The following is a 27,582-nucleotide window of genomic DNA, read 5'->3' as shown; positions in this document are numbered from 1 at the left end:
CTGGCATGGCAGGTGACAACTCTGCCGCCAAGCCACTGTTGTCCACTGCAATAAATTTTAAACCACTAAACTTTGGGGTGGCTCAAGCACCAGAACATCTGCTTGTGCCAGACACCCCATGTATCTCCCCATCCCTAAGTAGCGGCAGCTCCCAGCATCTGCAGAGTCTGCAGGTGTGCATGCAGCTGGGGGGCCGGGTGGGGGGTGCACAGCACTATCCTAATTAGTAATTAGCTAATTACTAATTAGCCCACACTATCCTAATTAGTAATGGTCAGCAGGATGTAATGCACTCACCAGGTTTTCACACAAGGACGAAATTCAGAAAATGGGTCTCTTACCATGCAGGAAAGCAGCTTTATCCCAGGCAACCAAATATAACACAAATATCCTCTCCAACCATTTCATTCCTCTCGCCACTGAATTCAGATTTACTAAGGAAACAATGCTAACCCTGCTCGTTTCTCCTGCTCAGAAACTGATGCATGAAGATAGAACAGAATTTTTCATATGTGTTATTGTATATGATACATATATGATAAGAATGTGATAAACCAAAGACCTTATAAGTTAATGATCTGCTTAAGAAAGGCTTATGGACTATAAAGTTGAGAGAGATGCATCCTAAAACAGTGATTTTGATAACTTAAAGGTGTAAGAACTCACAGGTATTGTTAAAAACTCCTTAAATCATAATGAGAAAAAGGTTCATCCAAAAATGTATTTGGTGTTCCAGTCAGCCTAAAGCTATTACTAAAGTGGCTGGCCCAGAGGCTGGTCCCACAAAGTAAATTGTCAGAAAGGAGCTCCCCTGTGGGTTGAATTTGCATAGTAAGGTGCATAGCAACTCGTTTTCACTAAAATACAAATCTACAATGTCGTGGTTTGTTAGGTCATGCAGTATTGTAGGTTCACTATTTTTAGAACCTACGGTAGAATTGGTTCAGTAACAGCTTGATTTTAAAAGCATTAGGCAAAAAGCAAACAAACAAAAACCAACTAAAAGCATTAGACAGTTTATCTGACCTAGAAGTCACATGTTCGGTGATTCTGTAGTTAAAAAAAAAAAATAGCAGATTATTATATGGCTTCAAATTACCAGTAAAATATATATGGCCCAAATGCTGGGAAGAACCCACTTACAACCGTAACGCATTATGAGCTGTTAGTAGTGAAAAGGTCATTTTATCTCTGACTTGTGATAAGTCAATTCAGTCCTTTGTTTATTTGTACAGTGCTTTCCGATTCCTCTTACATAGTGGCACACATTAAAAATGGTAATATTGGGCGGGCCACGGTGGCGCACGGGTTTGATTCCCGGTGCCTGCCCATGCAAAAAAAAAAAAAAAAAAAAAGGTAATATTGGGTGGTGCAGCTCAGTGGCAGAGTTCTCGCCTGCCCTGCCGGAGACTTGGTCTGATTCCCAGAGCCTGCCCATGCAAAACAACAACAGCAGCAAAAACGCAGTAATATTTCTAGAGCACAGTGAGCAACAGCGTCGGGGGCGTTTGCCTGGCGGGGCTTTGTCTCCACACTCCTGTTCCCATTTCTGGTAGACAGACTTGGAAAGTGACGCCTCTGTTTAACAATAAACCTTTTCCTGTCTGTCGTCTCTCCTGCTCCAAGGCGTTGCGGCACAGCTGATGATTCCCGCTGGTGGGAGAGGCTGCTTCCGTGTAAGAAAGTCGCAGCGGCTTCCAGGGAATTCTGGCTCCTTATATGCAGGGCTCTTTCCTGCCCGGCACGTGCTCTGCCTCGTCTGTGCTGGACATACTTGGAGATGCTTGTGAGAGAGTCAGAGTGAAAACCAAGTGATGGGTGACTCTGGGAGGCAGAGACCGAGTGGTGAAATACGTCCCCTGAGGTGGAAGGGGCCACCTGCCCACCAGCAGACTTCCACATCTGATGTCAAATCACCTGTCGCCTGAATCTTGCCTCCTGGGACACAGACGGGACGGCTCTCCTCTTGCTAAGTTCATTCCTCATACCGCCTCTTGGGGAAGCCCCTTTCCCCTAACTTCCTCAAAGAGTCCTTTATTCCCATAGTTTTCAAGTTCCGTACTCAAGAACTTGCTTTTACCTTTTTTTTTTTTTTTAAAAACACTGGGAGCAGCTAATTCATTCTTCCATATGTGAACGTATAAACAAACTGTGGCACACCCTTATTATTTTATTTCTGTCATTCAGAAATAAAAAGGAATGAGAGTGTCTTCGATGAAAATGTTGAAATAGAGAACACCAATATCTTGTAACTCCAGAAAAGCAGCAATCTGACAAGGAATTGTCAGAAACAATATGATCAGCATCCTGGGCACTAATCAGTTGTATACATTAGTTAGGCAAGTGGGTTGATCAAGGAGGAAATAAAGTAAAACAAGGAGTCTCAGTAAGAGCTTTATGACATTTTAAAAAATCTTTTTTTATTAATTAAATTTTATTTAATTAATAAAAAATTTGTTAATTATTTATTTATTTTTATTAATTAAAATTTAGTTCTCTGTCTCTTCACTAGGTAGAAGTCCTTTCCCAAAAGGTCATCTGTGGAACAACTCCATGGCAACTTAACAGGTCTGCAGGACAGGTAGGCAGGAAAGGATGGATAGATATAAAGTTATGCTGGATTAAATAAGCTAAACTTACTTCTTTATTGCAAGTGCTTCTCAGAATCCTTAATTCTAGTGTGTTTATCCTGCACCTCCCAAACTTACTTGTCTGTACATATCTTTTCTCTAGAAGATACAGAACTAGCAGAACAAATTGAAGAAAAGTTGAACCAGGATGCAAGCTCCCTCAGGAGAAAGATTACATCAGGGTCATAATGAGATACCATCTCACACCCACTAGGATAGCTATTATTATTATATTAATTTAATTTAATTTATTTATTTTGGGGGGAGGTGCACGGTCCAGGAATCAAACCCGGGTCTCCCGCATGGCAGGCGAGCATTCTACCACTGAGCTACCCTTGCATGGCCTATCTATCATTTTAAAAATAGAAAGTAAGTGTTGACAAAGATGTGGGGTAATTGGAATCCTTGTGCATTGCTAGTGGGAATGCAAAATGGTGTAGTCCCTGTAAAAAACAGCTCTGTCGTTCCTGAGAAATTTAGGAATAGAATTACCATACGACCCGGCAATCCCACTCCCCCCTAGAAAAACTGAAAGCAGGGACTTGGACAGATACGTGTGCACCACTGTTCCTAAGGGCATTACTTACGATAGCCAAAAGGCAGAAGCAACCACGTGTCCCCCAGCACGCGGGCGGATAACCGCAAGGCGGCAGTCCATCCTGGAAGAACCGAGGGCCGGGTCCCAGAGCATGAAATAAAGGGCGTAGCTCCCTAAAGCGAGTCACGTGAATTGTTTGGTTTCCCAGCACATTATAAAGGTTACAATTACACCTCACTGCAGGCTGCTAAGTGTGAAGTCCCTATGCTTGGAGAAACAGTTTATATACCTTAATGAAAATGTAACAAAGAGGCAAGAAGTCAGCACCAGCTGCCAGAAAAATGGCACTGGTAGACTTACTTGCTTGCACAGGGTTGCCACAAATCTTGAATTTGTGAAAAAAACAAACAAAACCCAAGGTGTCTGTAAAGTGCAATAAAATGAAGCTCGATAAACCAAGGTGTGCCTGTATACATACAATGGAATATTGTTCAGTTGTTAAAAGAAATGCTCTGATGGATGGACCTGGAAAACATTATGCTAAGTGAACTGAGCCACACGTGAAAGGACCAATACTGTCCTGTCTATACGAAATATCTAGAGTAAGCAAATGCATAGAGACAGAAAGTAAATCAGTGGTTACCGGCAGCCAGGAGGAGGGGGGATGGGTGCTATTGCTTAATAGGTACAGGGTTTCTGTTTTGGGTGATGAAGCAGCTTTGGTAATGGATGATGGTGATGGTAGCACCACAGTGTCAATGTAATTAATGCCACTGAATGGTAAAATTAGTGGCTAAAATGGCATTTTTTGTTTTTTTATTTATTTACCAAAATTGGAGGAAAAAAAAGATTATATGAGGGACTTCTCGTTTCCACTACAGCAGAGTAGAGGACTTGGAAGTTATCATTCCCATCTTCATAACGAGAAACAAGCTGAACAAACTAAAAATAAATTATTTTTCTCAGATCCTTCAGAGAATTGAGGTCACCCTGAAATCTGGAGAGACAGGCAAATACAGAGACTCACAGTTGAAATCAGCTTAGTGGGTGCACCCCAGATGTCCTTCAATGGAGGACTGCATAAACAAAACTATATGTCCATAAAATGTAATGTTATTCAGGGATATAAAGACATAAGCTATCAGAGTACAAAAAGACAGAGAAGAATTTTGAAAGCATATTGCTAAATGAATGAAGCCAGTCTGAAAAGGCTACAAGCTGTATGATTCCAACTACATGACATACTAGAAAAACCGAAATTACAGGACAGGAAAAAGATCAGTGATTGGCAGAAGTTCGGGGAGGGATGACATGTGAAGCCTGGGGGATTTTTTAGGGCAGTGAAACTCTTCTGTCTGACACTGTAACAGGGGATGCAGGCCCCCCCACGCCCTGTGGGTCAGAGCATGCCCTGTCACAGATGACTTCCTGAAAGTTGCTGTTGCTCTCTTTTATTTCAGGGGATCATCACAGTTGGAAAAAAAAAATTAAATTGTTCTGGCCCATCCAGTTATTTATGCTACTCCTAATAAAGTAACAAGGTTGCATTCTGAAAAATCATGAACTAAAAATGACAGCATTTATGGGGAACATAGGTTTGGAACTTTGTAACCTGAGAGTAACCAAAACAATAACAATTACAAATATCCACTGGTGTTGGGAGAATCAGTCTTTCCTCTGCAGCTGTAAACTTTTCAGGCTGGTGCTTCTTCCTTTGGGATACAGATCCTTGAAAGCAATCCCTTCTCAGAAGCCGTTTTCATCAATATTAAATACAGTCTAGCGGTGCCCTTCAACATCAATCAATGCTCTTTTCCAAACACGGAATGAAATGTCTTCACAGCTTTCTCATCTGTAGTTGCAGCTTCCCCAGATCAGATTAACAAAGAGAAAAGGGGGATGGTTTTTGAAGCCACTAAAACCAACCAACACTTGCACTAAATCTTTTTTCCTTAAGGTTTATAGATTGCTAAGACTTTCTCTTTAGAGGTGAGAAATTTCCCCCTGATCACTTTAATGCATTAATTAACTTGCTGGGAAAAATTGTGTTTGAGCCATGTGACTCCCAGTTTGTTCTGAATCCTTCTGCTTTCCAAATGCATATGAGCTCATTCAGATCACAGAAACACACATCCCTTGCAGCAGAACAGCTTACGTTTCATGGTATAACTTAAGCAGGTCTTTTATCTAGGGAAGGGTTAAAATGCCTTTTAATTTTATTTTACCTTCTGGGGTTTCATTTTCTGCTGCTGTTAACAGAGAAGTAATGCTTTGGTTCACTTCGATGTCTCTTCAGTGTTCTCCATGATCTATGGAAAATAATTAAGAATTGGAAAGCTTTATCCACCACAATATTTCTGGATATGCACAAAAGAGCTGTGTCAGCATCTCTGTGCAAAATAGCACATATTACAATTAATCCCCCACCCCAACCTTTCCTGGCTGCCCATTTTTTCTGATGTTACCCATGGTTGTAATAAGCCTGGTGTCCTATTTTCTAAGATATTACAAATTAGTAAGAGGTAAGCAAGGGAAAGAGACTGCTCGAGTCACCCTAACAGCAATGAAAAGTAACAAATGATGGCAGGAAAACTGAAGGGAAACATATCAAGTACAAACACAAGTACTGAAAAAACCTCAACTGAAAAAACAGACCCTCCTGTTTAAATCCTTGAACCAAACCTCTCTGGACCGCAGTGTCTTCATCGTAGAGCAAGAATTAAATGACCCACCTCACAACAGCTGGTCTTCTGTGGATTCTATAACTTAGCTAATTGAGGTCCATCCACGTTGCAGCATGTACCAGTAATTTGTTCCTTTTTATAGCTGACTAAACTATTCAGTTGTATGGATACCACATTTTGATTGTTCATTGACCAGTGATGGACCCAAGAACTGTTTCTACTTTTTGGCTTTTATGAATAAGGCTGCTATCAACAGTCACTTTCAAGTCTTTGCATGGACATATGTTTTCATTTATTTTTGGTGGATACCTAGTAATCGAATTACTGGATCATATGGTAAGTTTATATTAAACTTTTTAAGAAACTGCCAGATTATTTTCCAAAGGGGTTGAACCATTTTACATTACCATCAGCAATGAATCCTGCTTCCCCACATCCTCACCAATATGTATGGTCTTTTCGATTATAGCTCTTCTAGGGGGTGTTAACAGGTTTCTCATGATTTTAATTTGCATTTTCCTAAAGGCTATGATATTGAGTATCTTTTCAGGAATTTATTAGCCATTTGTATATTTTCTCTGGAAAACTATCTTTTGCTCTTTTTTTAAAAAAGATATGTATATAATTTATTATAAAATTGGGAATTTTATGGATATACAGGTAAAAATGAAAAACCTAAAAAAGTAGAAATTGTATCATCAGCCAACTTGATTCTGTGATTGTATGACGTTAGTACTATAATTTCCCTTGCAACTTTCCATATGTTTTTTTTCTTTTCTTTTTTTTGCATGGGCAGGCACCGAGAATCGAACCCGGGTCTCCGGCATGGCAGGCGAGAGCTCTGCTGCTGAGTCCCCATCACACCGTCGTTTCTGTATGCTTTAAGTGGGTGAAGGAAAAAATGATATTGTACATCAAGAACACATCATAATGTATTTAATCTTTCTTTTATACCTGGATATTGAGGGAGCTTCCAGTTCCCAATTCCAACCCTCACACTAGGGAAAACTGATTTTTATGAATGCACACATCATCAGGAAATAGAGCACACCCTGTTTTTCCACAACCAACTTCATTGCAAGTTTGACTTTCCTCCAGGCCAGAAGAGAAGAAAGCACAGATAGAGGTTCTCTTCTTCCATGAGTTCCTTTATAGTCCATGGATTGCCCAGAACCCCAAGGAAATGATGATTATAGGGAGCAGGTCGCATCTGTCGTGAAAATGCCTTGGTTGACCAGGGATTCAGGCGCCCATGTGCCTGAGAGGCTGTGTGTTTCAATGAGCACTTACTCAGCGATGCGCACAGAGAAGGTCAGCACTGCCTGGGGCCGGGTGAAAGTCTGCAGTTGGGGACCCGAGTGCTTTATCCCGCTTTGTGCATCAGTCTTGCTTCAGAACACGGGGCGCTCCTTCTTCATCATCCTTTCAGTGCCACCGATGCTGCGTCAGATGAAAAGGGGGCCTGGACAAGGGTGTTGAGGACGACGTCTTCCTCCGCGGGAAGCTGAGCCTCTGGTGGACTTCACAGCCTGTGGAGCAGAGCCTGCAAATCCTCCTCGCTCAGGGATGCCTCGGGTGCTGGAGGGCCCTGCTCCTGTGGGTCTGGGTTCAGAAACAACTGTGCCTCTTATTTCAGTCTGCGGTTGGCAGACGCTGATTTAAAAACTTGACGTTTCTAGATGTTGCTGGTGGTCAAATAGAAGACACGGTCCTTCGGTGGTCTGTGCTAGACGCCACTGCAGGTCCATCTCAGTGTCAAAGCGTCCCTTCAGGAGGTTTCCATTCTGCAATGAGAGCGTGGCACTGCTCACTTCTCCATCACATAGAGAATGTTATGTCTTATGGACCTAGATCTTTCTATTGGCTTTTTATGATCAGGTTTATGCTGCAAATAGTTCTTTGACTGTGGTACTTCCAGACTGTTCTAGTTTGCTAGTTGCCAGAATGCAATATGCCAGAAATGGAATGGCTTTTAAATAAGGGATTTAGTTAGTTAAAAATGTATAGTTCTTCAGAGGAAAGGCAGCTAACTTTCATCTGAGGTTCTTTCTTATGTGGGAAAGCACAGGGTGATCTCTGCTGGCCTTCTCTCCAGGTCTCTGGGTTCCAAAAACTTTCCCTGAGGTGATTCCTTTCTGCGTCTCCAAAGGCCTGAGCTGCTGAGATGAGGTATGCTGAGCTGCTTGGGCTGTGCTGTGTTGAGTTTCTTTTAAGCACCAGCCAATTAAGTCAAATGTCATTCATTGCAGCAGGCACGCCTCCTATCCAACTGCAGATGTAATCAGCAACAGATGAGGCTCACATACATTGGCTCATGCCCACAGCAACAGAACTAGGCACCTTCACCTGGCCAAGTTGACACCTGATCCTAACGACCACACAGGCCAATGTGTTCACTGTGATTCTGGCATTTTCTTTGGTACCGGGGACAGAAAGGAGTCTGAGACTTAAGACCCCACTTTCTGGAGGCAGTGCTGTTGGCAAGTGACTCATGAGTGTCGAAGGTGGGTGGTGCTCTCCTCCTGCAAGGGCTGGGTGGGCTGGACCATCACGACACTAGGTGCCCGGCTCACATAACCCCCAGAGGAGCCAGCGGAAGAAAGGAGGTGTAAAATAGAAGACAGCAATTTTGATCGATGCTGAAAGAACTGGAGGGAGGGAAAATCCGGGACCTGCTTGGGACAGCTGACTGGATGTTTTGGTGCTGCTGAACAGTCAGATTTGAACACTGAGCTTCATAGCATGCGAAACAGAGCCTGAAAAATTTCCCATATTTCTCAGATTGGGAGCATCTGCCGAGGAATTCATGAGTTCCCCTCTGCTCCACTTTGGTGCCTGGCTCTTCAGTTCTGAAACCATATCTGAATTCTTGATTCTGGAAAGCCCGATTCTTTAGCCAGTTCTTCCCTAGTAGCAACTCCAGGGATTTAGTTCTTCTCAGAGGCTTGAACTGGGATACTGATTTGAGATCTTGTCATGTATATCCAATTTCCTCTGAATTCTAGACTCCGGAATACCAATTTCTTTGGCTAGCAATTCCCTGTAGATACACTAGGGTAAGGGTTACACTTTAAACCATGCTTTGAGGATATTCTTTTGACTCCAATTTAAAACAATCCTCTTTCACTGACTTCTTTCTGTAGTGTAGCATTTGTGCTGGTTAAAATCCACGTTGGGAAGTCACCTGGATTCCGCAGAGGTTACTAACTGAGCAGGAACCAGAACAAAGCTCTTTTGCCCGTTTTTAAAATTAGGTTGTTTGTCATCTTATTGAGTTTAAAGTTCTTTATATATTCAGGACACATGCCCTTTATCAGGTATAAGCGATTTCTCCCAGTTTATCACTTGCCTTTTCATTTTCTTAATGGTGTCTTTTGAAGTACAAATGCTTTTAATTTTGATGAACTCCAATTTTTCAAATTTTTCTTCTATTAGTCATGCTTATTGTATCATACCTAAAAATCTTCACCTAACTCAGTGTCTTGAAGATTTTCTCCTATATTTTCTTTTAAATATTTTATAGTCCCAGCTATTAAATTTAGATCCATTTTGAGTTAATTTTTGTGTATGGCAAGGGTCTACAGTCAGTTTTTTGCATGCAGATATAAACTGTCCCAACACCATTTATTTTAAGGACTATCCTTGTCATTGTCTGCCTTTTCTTTTAAAAATAGCCACCCTTCTGGGTGTGAACTGATGTCTGCTTGTGGTTTTGATTTGCATGTCTCGGGTGGCTAATGATGTTGAGCATCTTTTCAAGTGCATTTTGACCATCTGTTTACCTTTTTTTTTGGAGAACTGTCTATTCATAACATCCACTTATTTTTTAACTGGGTTAGTTGTCTTTTTACTACCGAGTTGTAAGTGTTCTGTATGTATTCTATATACAAGTACTTTATCAGATGAATGATTTGTAAGGCTTTTTTTCCATTCTGTAGGTTGTCTTTGATTTTATTAATGGTGTCCCTTGAAGCACAAAAGTTTAGAATTTTCATGAATTCAGTTTATCTATTTTCCTTTTGTTGCTTATGTTTTTGGTGTCATATCTAAGAAACTGTTGCCTAATCACAGGTTATGAAGATTCATGCCTATGCTTCCTTCAAAGAGTTTTATAGTTTTAAGCTCTTTACATCTAGGTATTTGATCCATTTTGAGGTAATTTTTGAATATGGTGTGAGGTAGGGGTTCAACCTCATTCTTTTCCATGTATATATCCAGTTGTTTCAGTGAAATTTGTTGAAAAGTCTGTTCTTTCCCCATTGAATTGTCTTGACACCCTTGTAAAAAAGTTCACCTTACTGAAAACATGAGTATTTATTTCTGGACTCTGAGTTCTATTCCATTAAACGATATGTCTGTCCTTAGGCAGTGCCACACTGTTTTGATTGCCATGGCTTTATAGGAAGTTTTGAAGTGGGTACTCTGAATTTATTCTTCATTTTTCAAGATTGTTTTGGCTAATTTGCCTTTATTTTTTGAAAGACACTTTTGGCAGATTTAGACTCTAGGTTGGCAGCTTTACTTTGTCTTTTAGTACTTTGTAGATATTGCTCTACTCTCTTCTTGGTTGCCGTGTTTCCTGTAAGAAATGTGCTGTCATCTGCATCTTGTTCCTCTGTATGCAGTGCTCTTTTTAATCTAGTTATGTTTTAAGATTTTCTCTTAAATCTTAAACCACTTTAAGACCTCTTGTTTGGAGCAATTTGATTATGACATGCCTTAGTGTGGTTTCTTCATACTTCATGTATATAGAACTTCTTATATCTCTGGGTTTCTATTTTCTATCAAATCCAGAAAAATTTTGTCCATTATTTCCTCAAATATTTTTTTTCTATCCTCTCCTCTGTCTTGTCTCCTCCAGGGACCCCCAAAAGTCCTATATTGGGCCACTTAAAGTTGTTCCACAGCTCACTGATGCTCTTTTCATTAAAAAAATTCTCTTTTTTCTCTGAATTTCTTCTTACATAGTTTCTATTGCTATATCTTCATGTTCAAGAAACTTTTCTCCTACAATGTGTACTCTGATGGTACTCTGATCCAGTGTTCTCATCTCTCATGCTATAGTTTTCATCTCTAGAAGTTCAGTGGGTCTTTTTTTTTTTTTTTAATACTTCCCATGTCTGTACTCAACTTTTTGAACATATGGAATACAGCTTTAGTAACTGTTTTAATGTTCTTGTCTGCTAATTCTAATATGTATCAGTCCTGGGTAAGTTTCAATTTATTTATTTTTCTCCATACTATTGTCATATTTTTGGTATCTCTACACAACTGATAATTTTTTTTGTATGCTATGCAGTGGGGGGGGGTCACATTTCATTATTTTCCATGTGAATATCCCATTTTTGCAGCACCATTTGTTGATTTTTTTTTAAGTGCATGGGCCCAGAATCAGACAAGGATCTCAGACAAGGCAGGTGAGAATTCTACCGATGAACTATTTGTGCACCTGACAACTGATAATTTTTGATCCAGTGTGAGATATTTGGAATTTTACCTTGTTAGGTGCTGGATATTTTTGTATTCTTTAGCTTTTTTTCTGGGATGCAGTTAAAGGTTTTAGAGACAATCTGATCTTCTCAGTTTTTGCTTTTAAGGCTTGCAGGGAAATCTGGAAGTGCTCAATCTAGGGCTAAACATTTCTCTTTACTGGGGAAATACGCTCTGTTGACACATGCTCCATGCATGAGGTTTTTCAGTTTGGTTGGTGGAAACAGGCCCTTTTCCTAGGCTTGTGTACATACTGGGCGCCTGTTTCTCTTTCAGGTTGTTCTTTCCCTAAACTTGAGTATTTTTCTCCTATGCATGCACCAATCAGCACTCTGCTGAATACCTGGACTACAGCCATCTAGAGTTCTCTCTCTGTGAAGTTCTCTTTTTCTGTACATGGTCCAGTGAATTACAGCAACCTCAATCTCTCTGAGAGTCTCAGCTTCATCTTCTCATCACAAGGACTCCACCACCCTCTGCCTGGGTTTCTCCACTCTGTGCAACAGCCTGAAAATTCACTCAAGGCCGTCATCTGGGGTGATAATTGGTCCACCTAGTTTGTTTCTCATCTCTCAGGGATCACCATCCTTTGTTGATGATGTCCAACGTCTTGAAAATCATTGATTCATAATTATGCCCATTTTTTAATTGTTTCAAGCAGTGGTAAATCCCGTCCCTACTACTCATCTTGGCCAGAAGCAGCCTCATGAGAGTTTTAAAATTTTTTCTACAAGTTTCCCCAAATTTTACTTATCCCAACAGGCAAAACCCCTCATATACTAACCCATTTCAGTTACTTTCAGAGCAATCAGTCCCTTGCCTCTGTGCCGTGCATTAAAGTTAACAAAGCAATTTCAACTATTGAGATAGCATATTGTTCTGTTGGGAAAAATATCTGACTCATGCCACATTGCTAACAAGAAATTCATCTTCATGTGAAAAAAGGTGTTTAGTACCAAATGCATAGGAAAAGTCTCAAGGTTCATCTGTTTTTAGATAGATCCAAATCCTTACATACTACATGTAATAGCAATCATAATAGTAGAACAACCACCACTTCATTCAAGGCTTTAAACCAAGCATTTCCTTTTTATTTTCCTTGGAGGGAGCGGGGGGGGGGTGGGGGGGGGTGGGGGGGGGGAGTGGGGGAGGTGCATGGTCCGGGAATCGAAACCAGGTCTCCTGCATAGCAGGCGAGAATTCTACCATTGAACTCCCCTTGCACCACCCCAAGTGTTTGATTTTGAATGTACTCACTGTGGAAAGCACTGGCGGTGCTCGTCTCCACCAGGCTGACATCTTGCTGGGCTGAACTGGCCCTCTGAAGCTGGCCCTTCCTGACAGCCGTGGGGAGAGAATGCACACATGGAAAAGGGGTAAGTGGAAAAGCACGTCAGAAGAACTAGACGAAAGGGTAAACTTACATATTTGAGGTTTGTTTTCTTCTCTCCAACTACCTGAAATTGTCAGGGCTGCCCTGAAACTTGGGTCCCACTTTTTAACAAATGCACAGGCTAGGAAGGGTCATCTGAGAGGGCTTCAGGTGTTCGTAGCTGAAGACAGCTGAGCTGTCTTCAATCCTCAAGGCCCTTATCTTGATGTTTGGAGACATGCTGTATCCCAGCGGGATATTTTTAAACCCTTTTAAAAGAGATTAATCTCCATTGTTAACTGGAGCCCCTATGTGTCATGGGGTGACTTCAGTCAGCTATTCTACTCAGGGCATTTTAAAAACTTTTGGGGCTTCTTTAAGTTTCCAGTTCGTCAATCTTTCTGGCCATCTGATCAGTTAATATAGGCTCTAATTATGTCCATGTGCTCATGATAGAGATTTTTTAAAAACACGCTTTTAATATTAAATAAGATTTTGGAATGCGTTGCTTTTTTTTTAATATATCAATACTCAAAAATATTAGCTTACATTAATGAAAATGAATTCCAAACACTGTTTGCCATAGCACAGTAAAATGTATTTTCTAAAAATACATTGGCTCTTCCTCCTGAAGTACTATTGATTCCAGCTCAGATTTCAGCATGAGTAGGGGCATCATTTTGGATCTTGTTCAAAGATAGTGTTAATTAGTTACCAAAGTTCAAAGAATCTCCAGCTTAAAACAATTTAAACCACTAGTGGACCCAAGAACTGTATTAGAGTGGACAGTGGTGATTTGGTTTCATTCTTGAGAACACCACATTTTCCAGAGACAAAAAATACATTACCCTGTAGTGTAAAACAGCCCAAGTTTTGTGTGTAAAATCCTTAAGCAATACCTAACCATGCTATTTTTCAAATTAATTCTGCTCTTGGCATTGTTAGAGCTCATAAAGCCTGTATCATCACATAAAAATGCCTCCGCTTGTGTCGTCATTCAGACACGGAAAAGTTGCGATTACACACTTTGCAAACCTACCTGGAAATAATCCAAGGATGTCATGTTTGTGAGAATGTTAATTATGCCATTTTTTTCATTGATTAAATTTGGATCCATTTTCCAAATGTTCGAAAAGGAAAATGTACGACTTCTATGATTAAGAAAGAAGTTGTTTTATCGTTAAATAGAGCGCACGTAAAAAGAGTAGATGAGAATATTTCTGTCATTTAAAAGTTAATTAGGTACCCATGCAAAAGAAAAAAAGTGAATTAAACACAGTGACTGAGGTTTACTTGGATAAGAGTCACAGGACCGTTGGCGCTCTACTCCCAGAAGTCTACTTTCTGAGCGTGAGGGTCCCCATTGTATGTTGGACCTGTAAGTGCCAGAAGAGTGTAACAAAAAGGTCAGGGTTCCCTTATGTGATGTTTACCCACAACGTGATTCTATAATCTTGTGATTTGTGCCCATCTCAACTGTGTATAGATTGTCATCTTGTTCTTTAGTCACTCATCCTTTAGCCCTTGTTTATCTTCCTCAATGATGGTGGCTTAAAAGCTTGCAGCTATGGGCCTGTTGGGAATGATGGATATTTTTTGGTAACGGACGGTGGTGCTGGTAGCATGACACTGTGAACATAATTACAGCACTGAAATATGCATCTGAATGTTGTTAAAAGGGGAGATGTTAAATTGTATATATGTTAATAGGATAAAAAAATTAAGAATCCATGAAACTGCACTCTCCTGTGAACTCTAAGTAAAACCATGTGCTATTGTTAATAGTACAGTTATAAAAATGTGCCTTCACCAATGGTTGCAAATGTGCCACACCAATGCAAGGTGTTAATAAGATGGTATATGGGAATCCTGTATTTTATGCATGGTTTTTCTGTAAACACAATTTCTCCAATAAAAAAAAATTTTAAGCAAAATAAAAAAGTCAATTAAAAACACCCATGTAGTCAGCACCAGATTATAAATAGCCACAAACATATTCCAGAAATGCACTCCAAGCCTTCGGTAATGACTTCCCTCTCTCTTGCCACAAGAGTTAAACACAATCCTGAATTTTGTGCTAACCTGTCCCTTTCTTTTTCCTTACACTTTTTTACCACTTATGTGTACGTCCCTAAACAATGCACTGTTTAGTTTTGCCTGTTTTAAATATTATATGAGTGGCATCACACTGATATGCTTTCTTCTGTGATTTGCTACTTTCCCTCAAAGCTATGTTTCTAAGATTTACTGAGGTGGATGTATGTAGCTGTAGTTCATTCCTTTCTGCTCTTGTATGTTATTCTTCGGTTGGAACAAACAAGAAGTTATTTGCCTATTTGACCGCTGATAGGTACTTGGGCAAAATCCAATCTTTTTTGTTATGATGAGCATTCTATAAATTCCTGGCATACATGTGTGAGCGTGCCTACTGGATGTCTGGGCAGGAGAGAAACTGCTGGGTTGTAGTGTATGTGCTTCTTCAATTTTACAAGGTTTATGCTTGTAAAGTGCTTCTACTCTAAAACTCCATAACGGTTTATATTGTCTGGCTTTTGTTGTTTTTTTTTATTTTTTTGCGTGGGCAGGCACCAGGAATCGAACCCGTGTCTCCAGCATGGCAGGCGAGAACTCTGCCTACTGAGCCACTGTGGCCTGCCCTGTCTGTTCTTTTTTTTAATTAAAAAAAATTTTTTTTGCCAATCTATTGGATAAGATAATGGTATCTCATTGTTTTAAATTTGTATCTCCCTGACCACTAACAAGATTTAGCACCTTTTCGTAAGTTTATGTTTATGGACCTTTCATCTTCATCTTCTATAAATTTGTTTACTTACTTCCCATCTGTCTAAGTCTGCTTTTTTCCTACTGCTTTCTAGGAACTGTTGATATATTCAGGATATATTTATTCACGTTCTATTTCCACACGCAATACATATCTTCTCCCCGTTGGTAGCTTGACTTTTAGTTTTCTTTATCATGTCCTTTGATAACTAGAAGTTTTCAATTTTAACATAGTCAGACTTAGCAACCATTTCTTTAATGATTGTGTGTGTTAAATGTTGTTTCAGAAATCTATCCCTACTGCAAGGGCACAGACACATTCTTCAAATGTTCTGAGTTTTCATTTCGCCTTTCACACTCGGGTCTTTGATGGATCTGTGTTGATTCTGAGGTATGCTGTTAGGGTAAGGAGCCATTTCACTGACTTCCACCTGAGCAAGCAACAATGCTAACAACATTTATTGAAAAGTCCCCTCATTTCCCACGGACTTTCCCCACCTCTGTCGCACGGCACATGCCCACCTACGCACAGGTCTGTTTCTGTCTTTCCATTATATTCCATTGGTTTTCTTTGTCTGACCCTGAATCCATACCACACTGTCTAAAGTACTATGGCTTTATAATATATCTTGTGCAGATATCCTGCCACCTCTTATTTCAGAGTATCTTGGTTGTTTTAGATGCTTGCCCTTTCATTTAACTTTTTTAATTCTTTGGTCAAGTACCACCAAAAAAAAAAGCCAAAACAACAACAAAAAACTTTTTGGGACTTTGACTGAAATGTTATTGAGTCTATGATTCAATTTAGGAAGAACTAATATCTTTAAAATACTGAGACTTCAGACCTATGGATATTTAAGTATGCTTATTGTCTTTGAATTAAGTTTTATAATTATCTCTCCAAGGTCTTACACATCATTTTATTTATTCACAAGAATGTTACATTTTTGATGTCACTGTAAATGTTATAGCTTAAATTGTATAGGCCTCAGATTTTCTTTGTGAGATTTTCAACTACTAATTCAATTTATTTAATGCTCATAGGACATTTCAAATTAAGTATTTCTTCTTGAGCCTAGGATGTTTCTTAGGGTTTCCTGCATTTTATCTATCTTTGAAATTTATCTTTCAAAGCTACTGGCATATAATTACACAAAATAGTCTTTCATCTTTTTAAAGTCTACTAACATCTGAATTGGGTCCCCTTCCCTTTTTTTTATTCCTAAAACTGTTCATTTGTGCCTTCTTTCTGTCTGTTTTTATTCTTGATAGAGCTTTATTGGTTTTATGAATCTTCTCAAAATACCAAATTTTGGCTTTGTTGTTCCTCTCTAATGTACCTTTTGTATAGTTATTTTCATGAATTTCTGTCCTCTACTATTTACCTCATTTTCTTTGGATTTATTTTGCTAACTTAGTAAGACGAATATTTAGCTTTTTCATTTTCCAGAATTCTTCTTTTGCAATATAAGCATTTCCCTCTGCAGCTTTGTTTGCATCTCACAAGGTTTGTTATATAGTAGTTTCCTTAGAATTCAGGTCAAAAATATCTTCTAATTTGCATTGCAAGTCTTCTCTGATCCTTGAGTTATGCAGAAATGTGTCTCTTCATTTCCAAATGTAAAGGGCTTTTCTAGTTATTTCTTTTTGTCACTGATTTTGCAACTTAATCATACTGAGAAAGAGTGTGCTCTGTATGTGGCTGAACATCACACTTCTGAAGTATGTTGAATTTGGTCACTACCCACTGCAGCATAAATTTCATAAATATTCTGTAAGAACTGGTAAACATTCTTGTAACTATTGGGTAGTAAACATTCTTGTAACTATTGGGTACTAAGCTCTAGAACAAATCTAACAGTTCAAGCACGCTACTTATATTGTTAAAATCTTTTATAGTCTTACTGATTTTTGCCTCCTTTTTTTAAAATCAACTTTAGAGTCATACAATAAAAATGTAACCATGATGGTGAATTTATCTATTTCTTATTTCAACTTTTGATTTATATCTTTTGAGACTCTGCTAATAACTGCATTTAATTGTTAAATTGCAGTTTTCTCTTGGTTAGTATTTATCTTTTATGACTCTTACTTCTAAGCTATTTTGCATCCTTGTGTTTTAGACTTTAGATTTAAAAAATCTATCATGACAATCTTTTCTTTTGCCTGGAGTCTTGAAAACAATTACATTTTATTATAACTACTGATCTATTTTGATTTAAATCTCCCATCTCATGCTATGCTTTCTACTTACTCCACTGTTTTTATTTTTTCCTGTTCCTTTTCTGCTTTATTTTTAATCAACTGATTTTTTTAATCCCAATTTTGTCTTTCTGCTAGCTTGGAAATTATGCCCTTTGATTTTCTATTCTTTTAGTCCTTACCCTAGATATTTTAATATTCATTCTTAACAAATTAAGGTCTAAAATTAATGCATATATTCATCATTCTTATACACTTTCATTGTAATCTTTTCAACTTATATACTATTGTTGCAATGTGTTTTAAAATACACAGGACATTAAAATGTATACAATATGTATTTTTTATTTATTCACATATTAATAGCTTTCTCTGTTCTTTCTTTTTTCTTGCATCTCAGACATCTAGAATCACTTTTCTTCTGCCTGAAATACATCTTTTAGACAGAGGGCTCAATGAAAACAAAGTTTTTCAAGTTTTGCTACTTTAAAAGTTTTTTCATTTTACCCTCTTTCCTGAAAGATATTTTCACTGATTTAGAAATTTGGGGTTGATAGTTGTTTTCTCTAAACATATTGAAAATCAGCATTTTGTTTTCTGATTTTGCTTCTTTGCTTTGGAGAAATTGTCTGTTCAGTTTTTGCATCTTTGAAGGTAATCTGTCATTCTTTTCTAGCTACCTTTGAGATTTTCTCATTGTATTCTGTTATTTATGGCTTTATTATGATGTATCCCAAAGTAAATTTAGTTTTATTTATTCTTCTGGGGACTTGTTGGGCTTCTGTAATCTGTGGTGTCTTTCATCAGTTCTAGAAAGATTTCAGTCATTATCTTTTCAAATATTGCCTCTACCCTATTTTTAATTCTTCTCAAACTCCAAACTCCAGTTAAAAATATATTAGAAGCTCTCACTGTAGCCTCCTAGTTTCTTGACCTCTTTTGACTTCTCTGTCATATTTTCCATTCTTTTTCCTCACAGAACTACATTGTGGATAATTTATTTTCATCTACCTTCCAGCCCACTTATTCCATATTTTATTGGGTCTAATCTCTCACTAAAAACATACATGGAATTGAAAAAATCTTTTTATTGAAGTCATACATACAATGAGTTTGAAAATTATAATTAAATTTTATTTATTGGGGTTCTTTTTTGGTATTTTTCAAACATGCCTACTGTTATTTTCAAGCCTCTCTTTTATTTCTTCATAATAAACATACTTATATTATGCATCTGATTCTCCCAGTAACTGAAGATTTAAAAAATCTGATTCTACTAGCAGTTGTTTCTGGTAGTTTTAATTCATGGTGCCTATTTCCTTGTGTGTTTGGAATATTTTTTATTTGGTGAGATGCTCTTACTGTAAATCACGAAAGGGGGTTCCTCAAAACTAATTTGTGTTTGCCTCTGAGTCCCTGGGACGCTACCATCCTAGACAATTTTATATTATTAGCTTTTCTTCCCCTCACCTCTCCGATAATGACGATTCAGGATGTGAACCTGCCTGATGTTTGTGATTGGAAGTTTCTTTTCTCTCAGCATCTTTTCTCATTCTATATTCTCTTTTCCTTCTTTCTATCTATACCTTCTGGCAACCAAAAGCATGGCTTAGCCTGTTATAGGACACTTCAAACTAAAAATGTTGCTAAATTCTGGCTCAAGCCTGGAGAGCAACTGTGACCTACAAGGTCTTTCTACAACTCTGCTACTCAGTGGCCTGGAGCTACTGTGGGGTACAACATGCCGTGCCCTTCACAAATCCAATGGGTTGGCAAAGGAATTTCATTTTTGGACAACTGCCGCATAAAAATCACTCTTAATTCCCAGTGGAATGTTAGATTTCTTTAAAAGTCCTTTGGTCGCTAAGGTAGACATAGGTGCGCTCGGCCAAACTTTTTTGGTTCTCTGCCTTATAGACATATGGTCTTGAATTTCCTGACACCTCTTATGATTGAACAGGGCCATGCAACTTATTCTTCAGAAGTGACGTGTGTCACTTCTGGGATAGAACATTTAAACTCAAGTGTAAGACTCCCCAGAGCTTCATTTCCTCTCAGACGTTGAAACCAAGAGCATTCAAGATGGCGGCTGCTCCATCAGCTTGGGCCTTAAATATTATGATTAGCAAAGCTCTATGTGCTAGTCAATAATAGTAATATACCAAGCATGAGAAACAATCTTATGGTTTTTAAATTTACATACTTTTTTAATATGCTATATGGCAGGGATCACATATCATTCTTTTTCCATGTCAGTATCCCATTATCACAGCACCATTTGTTGAATAATCCTTTGTTTTGTAAACCACTTAGACTATTAGGGTTGTTAGTGCAGCTAAACATAGCCTGTCCTGACTGATATTCCACAAATGTGTTTATTAGCCAATCGATAATAGATATAAATGATGTATTTCCAATCAGTCACTAGAGTAATTAGTGAGGGGATTAGCTAGTTGGGCTTCCCCTTAGTATATCAAACTAACAAAATGTTTACATTGATAGAATAAGAGTAACATCATCACTCAGCTTTTTCCCAATCACTTATGTATTTCAATTAAGAATAAATCTAATTCCAAAAATGGCTGTCCTGGTCACCTACTACTGTGTAAGGGGTCACCCTAAAATTAGTGGCTTAAAACAATTGCTCTCTCGTGGTTCTGCGGGTTGGCAGCTGGGCATTTTTTACTTAGGGGTGTCTAATGTGGCTACAGTCAACTGGCAGCTTAGTCTGGAGCCCGCTAAAGTTTCAGCTGAGCTGGATGTCTGAGACACACGATCAAGGGACTGGCAGTTAATACTGGCCATCAACTGGGGGCTCAGCTGGCACTGGTCCAGACACCTGACTCATGGTCTCTTCATTCTCCTTTGGCTTCCCACAACCTGGTAGCTGATTCCAAGAGGGAGCACCCCAAGAGTGAGTGTTCTAAGAGGCAGGAGGCAGAAGCTGCCAGGCCATTTAAACACTATATCACCAACCGGAAAAGCATTACTTCCACCATATTCTGTGGGTCAAAGCAGTCACAGGACCTGCCCAGATTCAAGGATGTAGAGAAAGAAAGTCTATGTCAAGAGAAGGGAGTAGCAAGGTCACACTGCAGAAAATCATGTGGGACAGGAGCTATCATTGTGGCCATCTTTGGATAATATAATCTGATACAATGGGCTTCTATTTACAGTTTTGTATCTGAAGTATGATGATGAGAGATATAAGATTGGATTGCTCAGATGATATATTTTGGGTTAAAAATATATAACACCCATTTTACAAAAAAAGCAAACTCTCCAGTTTTTAATTACTCCTTGATGGTAAAGTAATTCAGAAATCTGGATTTTATATCACTTGACCTATATGTTACCTTTCGCAGAATATCAACTTCTCAAGTCACTGCAAATCTTTTATGATTACTCTCAGCTCCATTTTCACAAATATATATGATAGCGTTCAGGGTGCATTTAACAAATATTTATTAATGATGGTGGTGTGATACCAGACAATAAATTCTACATTCACTTTACAGAATTAAGAAATATACATAAAATACGAAACTAATGAATGCAGGTAATTTGGAGTGCATGACGTTGCTTCTTGCAAATAGTTTTTCCTTTTCATCTTTGATGTGAGTTGCCATTCCCCAAATTAATTCCTTGCTTATTTTTCTATTTCTTAAAGTTGATTTATATCTCTACGATGTTAGGAAACGTGTTTAATTTGTTCACTATTATATTTTTTGTACTTTGCACAATGCCTGGCACATAGTTGGCACGAAGTAGAGAGCTAACCCTACTTATTAACAATTTGCCTTACATTTACAGGATTGCATAAGTTTTTTCTTTTCTTTCACATTCAGATTTACTTTAAACAGACCTAACTCAAACACACAGGTATTTTTAGCATAAGCACTATACAGTGTGTGGGGCTCCACTTTAATAGTTTTGAGAAGTCTAGGTAAACAGTGATGACAACGACAGTAACACAGAACAAATTAAGTCCTTTCAAAAATGACTTACTAATTTAATAGCAAAAACTGTGTTAGAGAGATAACTCTGAATGGAAAACACCGTATGGAAAAATATCTAGAACTTTTGGGAATATTAATTATTTAGTGGAATAACTACTTTATATATTACTTTAATCTTCTCAAAGCATGTTTTCTATTTTGGTTACCTGCAAAGGAAGTAGAGGGCTCCAACGATAAGTGTCCCCAGAACAGCCACCAGCACGAACGCTGCGAACAGTTCACTTTTAGTTTGGATGCTGGCACTTGGGAGAAAAACCTCTTCACAACGTGCTCCTGTGTAACTCTCAACACACCTATAGGATAAAATGTTCGATAAACAAACTGCATTCTCTGTTCCATTAACTAGTATAGAAAGCAAAAGTTCTCCAGCTGGAATGAGGAAGGGTACTAATTTTCAGACTAAGGAGCACAAGAGACATGCTTTCCTATCATGCCCCTGGAGCTATGGTTACAATAAAACAAATTAACTTATGCAGTCTAATCTTTGCTGTCTTCCTTTTCCAGTGTTCTGATTGCTTAGAAGCTCCAGAGAATTTATAGATTATTCTTATTTCTCTATTTTCAGCCACGTAACCACATTTATTAAATAAGCATTCCCTTTCCCACTTCCTAACAATGGCTCCTTTAACAAGTCACATTCGTATAGTAACATTTCTTTCCATTTTTCTTCAATGATCTCTGTATCTTATCTTGAACCTCTACCATGCTGCTTCAATACTGTAATGTCTGGTAGTTCTAGTTTTTGCCTTATTATTTTCCTTTACGATAATTTTTTGGTATTCTCATTTGCCAACCAAATATTTTAAATTCAATTATTTTAGCTCTTTAAAACAATATGACAAAGAACAATAATCTTCAGTATTATCAATTATCCTCTTTCCCTGTGAATATGTACAGATGATTATAAAACACAGATTGATATAAATTAATGAGAATGATACTGTATGACACCAGATAAATTTCATTATTTTGTAGTTGCATTTAAAGTGAAGGAGAGTGAACAGATACCTGTGCACCAGTGTTCACAGCAGCAGTATTTGCAATAGCTAAAAAGTATAAACAATGCGTGCCCATCAGCAGATGAATGGATCAACAGGAAGTGATACATTCATAAAGTAGAATATTATTAGCCATCAAAAGGAATGAAGCTCTACCTTAAAAAACACCGAGGGCTCTAACTGAGACACTACAGAAGTTTCATGCACTTCATGTACTTTTGAAACCTATAAGTTCCAGAGGGTTCCTAGGCCAGATAAGTCCTCAACCCCAGAGGGGCCAGCCTCTCCAGAACATCAAAACTGATTGCATCCTCTATCCTAGATTGTCCACACCCCTTTTCACCCTGAAAAGGTTAGAATGGGCATGGCCCAAGGATCCCTAAAGAGTGGGAAAGGGATCAAAGAAGCAGGAGGAGCTAACAAAGAAGGATTTAGCAAATGAGTATGACAGCTGAATCACTATATTGATATTTCTTTTAGCCTCCAGAGTTTTGAAGCAGCTGCAAGAAAATTGTGGAATGGTGACCTATATGAAACATTGAAAACTCTTTTGTAACTACTTACTAAAATGTACTTTGAAAAGCATTGCTTTTTCTTTATTTGTATATATGGTATATTTCACAATAAAAATGTTAATAAAGGAATGAAGTTCTCATATATGCTACAACATTGATGAACCTTGAAAATTATCATGCTAAGTGACAGCATAGATAAGGCAGACACAAAAGGACAAATATTGTATGATTCTACTCACATGAAATATCTAGAATAAGCAAATTCATAGAGACAGAAAGTTGATTAGGTATTACCAGAAGCCAGGGGATGGATAGAAAGGAATGAGAAGTTATTGCTTAATACATATGGAGTTTCTGTTTGGGGTCATGGGTAAGTTTTGGTAATGGATGGTAGTGATGGAGCACAACACGGTAAGTATGATTAATATCACCTAATGTACACTTAAGAAATGGTTAAAATAAGAAATTTTATGTTATATATGTTACCACAATAAAAATGAATAGTGCTTTAATGTATACTAATGTTTACTCATAAAGCAACCAAGAAGTTATAGAGTAAACTACATTTAGCAAAAACACACATACATATCCTTTAAGCTGGTATTACCTAAAATAGAAAGACTGGTTTTACTAAATCAATTCTCCTCCTTCCCTTTCTCCAGCTTTGGTAAGTATTTAGAACATTTGCTTTCTCTTCTCCCATTCTAGACTAATAAAGTGAACTAATTTTTAATAAAGCTTTGAAAACCAATGGGATAGATGGCTGAAGCAATCTGTAAACAAGAGAAAAGAACCATGAAGATACAGCACAAGGGCCTGAGTTGAGGCTAAGGGAGCATGTGAAGGATGTTTTTATGAACTGTACAGCCCTGCCCAACACATTGTTATCGGTTACACCTTTTACTGGGAATGTCAGTTTGACCAAAGATGCAGTCGAGATTCTCTCAAGCTACCCTAAAGATGGAGTTGAGGAGAAAGAGAAAAGAAAACTAAGTATAGGATATGAATGGTGAATTGAGATGGAGCTAAAAATATTGGGGGGAAAATCACAATTACCTAAAGTCTAAATGTAAAATGCCAATTTTTCCGTAGTCTAAGTTAAACAAGCATGAGGAAAAAAAGGATTACAGGAAAAGAATTTGTTTCCTTCCCCTCTAGTCCCAACCCCCTCTACTTCCCCAAGGGGAATTCACGCACACACCTATGCACACACGTGTGGAGGGACAACCCTGAGAGTGACATAAAAATCAACACAGGTCCCATCACAAAACAGACAAAGAGGAAAAGGAGCACTCCATCCAGGAAAATAACAGGTTCTGATTCCAAAAACATCTGCAATTATTTTTTTTCAAATAGAATTCAAGAAGTAACATACTTTGCAACTTCTAAAGTTTTTTAAAGAAAAGTTTTAGCCAGTCACTGAAGGAAATTCCTTTCACAGTTTAAAAATAATTCCAGTTAATATAGATATATATAAATAACTCAAATTTTAACATAATATAAAAATGGGTTCAATTTCTATTCCAGAAAAGATGACTAGAACCCTAAAGAGGCTAATCTTCAAATGAGACAGTCTAGTTCTTCTTGATAAGATAGATTTACTTTTATAAATCTGTAACTCTTGTGCTTACTCGGCAGCACATATACTAAAATTGGAGTTGGATAGATAAGCTTAGCATGCTCTACACAAGGATGACATGCAAATTCGTGAAGCATTCCATATTTTACAGTTTTAGTATAAAAGGAAGGCAGCAATGGAGGTATTGAGCAATAAAATTATGAAAACAAACAGCAAATGGCAACCTAGCTACTTCCTGATTGGTCATTTTATTAGATGTAAATTAGTTAAACTAATAAAAAGGCAGAGATTGGCGGAACGAATTATGGAAACCATGAATCAACCATTGTTGAATGTAAGAGAATCATTTTAGAACCAAAGACACAAATGTAGTGAAAGTGCAAGAACGAAAAAAAGATATTCTATGTAAACACTAATCAAAAGAGAATTGTGTGGCCATGCTAATATCAGACAAGATAAATCTTAAGGCAAAACTTGTTGTAAGAGATAAAAAAAGGACATTATATATTGATAAAAGGGTCAACTCATCAAGAAAATATAACAATTATAAACATATATGTACCTATCAGCAGAGTCTCATCATACGTGAAGCAAAAATGACAAGTGAAGGGGAAAATAACAATTGTAGTTGGAGACTTCAACACCACAACTCTCTGTTGGATAGAAAAACTGGAAAAAAAGATAAACCAAGAAGTAGAAGACTTGAATAACATATAAAGCCACTAGACCTAATATATAGAACATTCCACCCAGCAACAGCAGAATACATAGTCTTCTCAAATGCACAAGGAACATTTTCCTGGATAGACCATATTAACCCACAAAATGTTTCAACAAATCTGAAAAGATCGAAATCAAGCAAAGTATTTTCTCTGACCACAATGGAATAAAATTAGACATCAATTGAAGGAAAATTGACAAATATGTGATAGTTTAAAAATATACTTGTAACTATGCATCAAAGAAGTTAGTAAATGCTTGAAGATTAATGGAAATAAAAACAAGTACTAAATAAAAACACACCAATACTAATAGGATGTAACAAAAGCTGTGCTCAGAGGAAAATTTCTAGCTATGCCCACATTAAAGAAGAACCATTTCAAATCAATAATCTAATCTTACAATCTAATAAACTTGAAAAAGAAGAGCAAACTCAAAAACCAAGAGAAGGAAGGATATAAAGTTTAGAGTGGAGGTAAAGTGAAAAAGAAAAACAACTGAATCAATGAAACCAAAAATTGACTTTTTCAAAACGCCAGCAAAATTGGCAAACTTATAGCTAGAATTGGCCAAGAACAAAAGAAAACTCAAATTACTGAAATCAACAATAAAGTGGGATCATTATCACCAACATTTACAGAACTAAAAAAGGATTATAAGAATTTTATGAACAATTAATATGCCAACAAGTTAAATAACCTAGAAGAAATTCCTAGAAACAAACTGCCAAAACTGACTTAAGAAGAATCATAAAATCTGTATTATATATAATATAATCTTAATAAAATTGCTATACATATGTATATATATACAGCAATTGCATAATATAATAAAAAACCACTGAACAACGAAAGGGTCCAGGATCAGATAGATTTCTCAAACACTGCCTAAAACATAGAGGAGGGAATGCTTCCTAACTTGTTCTCTAAGGTCCCAAATTGCCCTAATACCAAAGAAAGCATAAGAAATAAAAACCTGTATGCCAGTATCTGTAATACAAACACATACAAAAATCCTCAACAAAATGCTAGAAAACTAATCCAGCAGTATATTAAAAGGATTATTACATACCATGACTAGGTAATTCCAATCTGAAATATATACCAAGGAGAAGTGAAAACAAAAAGCTATGCACAAATGTTTATAGCAACATTTTCACAAAAAGTGGAAACAACCAACATGTCCATTAGCTAATAGAGTGGATAAACAAAATATGGCATAGCCATACAAGGGGATATTTTTCAGCCATAAATAAGAACAATTTACTGATACATGCTACAACATGCAACCTTGCAAATATTATATTTTCTGAAAGAAACGAGCTACAAAAGGCCACATGTTGTAGGATTCCATCTCTATGAGCTGTCCAGAATAGTCTGCAGGCACTGAAAGCAGATTAGTAATTGTCAGGGGCTGGGGAAAGGGGTATGGGGTGTGACTGCTTGATGGGTACGGGGTTCTTTTTTGGGGTGATGAAAATGATCTGGAGTTACTAGTGATGATTTATCTAATATTAAGCATGTGCTGGAGGTCACTGAGTTATATACTTGAAAAAAGTTAAGATGGTGAATTTTATGTTATGTGAATTTTACCTCAATAAAAATCAATTATTCTTCTCACCATAAAAAAGCTATAACTCATTCCTCATGTTTCTTAAGGATAGTCAAAGCTAGGGGAGATTGAACTTCAAAGAAGTAAAAGACAAATGAGTTGATGTAGCTAACTATAAATGCTTTACCTCGAGGATAAATATTTCGAGTGCAAGGAGTCAAAGGAATGGTGTCAGTGTAAGCTAAGTAGTCAGGACAGGATTCAAGCAAACAAACAAACAAAAAAAGGTACATAAAGACTGGCATCTTCTATCTGCAGGGGAAAGCAAATATAGTGTTATGTGCTCTTGTGGGAAAGTAAAAAATCGGTGGTATCTCTAAGGAAAGCAAAGTCAAGTAAAAAGAAAACACTACAAATATTATATTTTTAACTAGGCAGAACAGGATTTAAAGAAAGACAAAGAAAAATCTAAATATTCTGTTTGCTATCCAAGCAGTGGAATT

General features: G+C 37.6%; 1 protein-coding gene and 1 non-coding gene across 3 annotated transcripts in view; one reads left to right on the top strand and one right to left on the bottom strand.

The window, feature by feature from the left end:
* The window catches only part of NRG4 (neuregulin 4), a 172,272-nt gene that overhangs the window by 34,632 nt on the left and 110,058 nt on the right, over positions 1–27,582 (bottom strand). The window contains exons 4-7 of one of the 2 annotated variants that reach the window (XM_077128482.1): positions 21,863–22,009; positions 12,600–12,679; positions 5,394–5,477; positions 4,551–5,020 (exon numbers count right to left, since the gene is read on the bottom strand). In XM_077128482.1, the coding sequence (XP_076984597.1) occupies positions 5,461–5,477; positions 12,600–12,679; positions 21,863–22,009 (244 nt within the window). In that variant the 3' untranslated portion in view covers positions 4,551–5,020; positions 5,394–5,460. Of the gene's footprint in view, positions 1–4,550; positions 5,021–5,393; positions 5,478–12,599; positions 12,680–21,862; positions 22,010–27,582 lie in introns of those variants that run through there. The other variant, XM_077128481.1, reaches the window with a different exon arrangement.
* Positions 24,853–24,956, top strand: LOC143656638 (U6 spliceosomal RNA). Its single transcript, XR_013162549.1, has one exon. It is a non-coding gene; the product is annotated as a U6 spliceosomal RNA (small nuclear RNA).

This window comes from Tamandua tetradactyla, chromosome 14, assembly GCF_023851605.1.
Source record: "Tamandua tetradactyla isolate mTamTet1 chromosome 14, mTamTet1.pri, whole genome shotgun sequence".
NCBI classification, from domain to species: Eukaryota; Metazoa; Chordata; class Mammalia; order Pilosa; family Myrmecophagidae; genus Tamandua; species Tamandua tetradactyla.
Note: the sequence above shows the minus strand (reverse complement) of the source record. Positions and strands in the feature narration are given on the sequence as shown.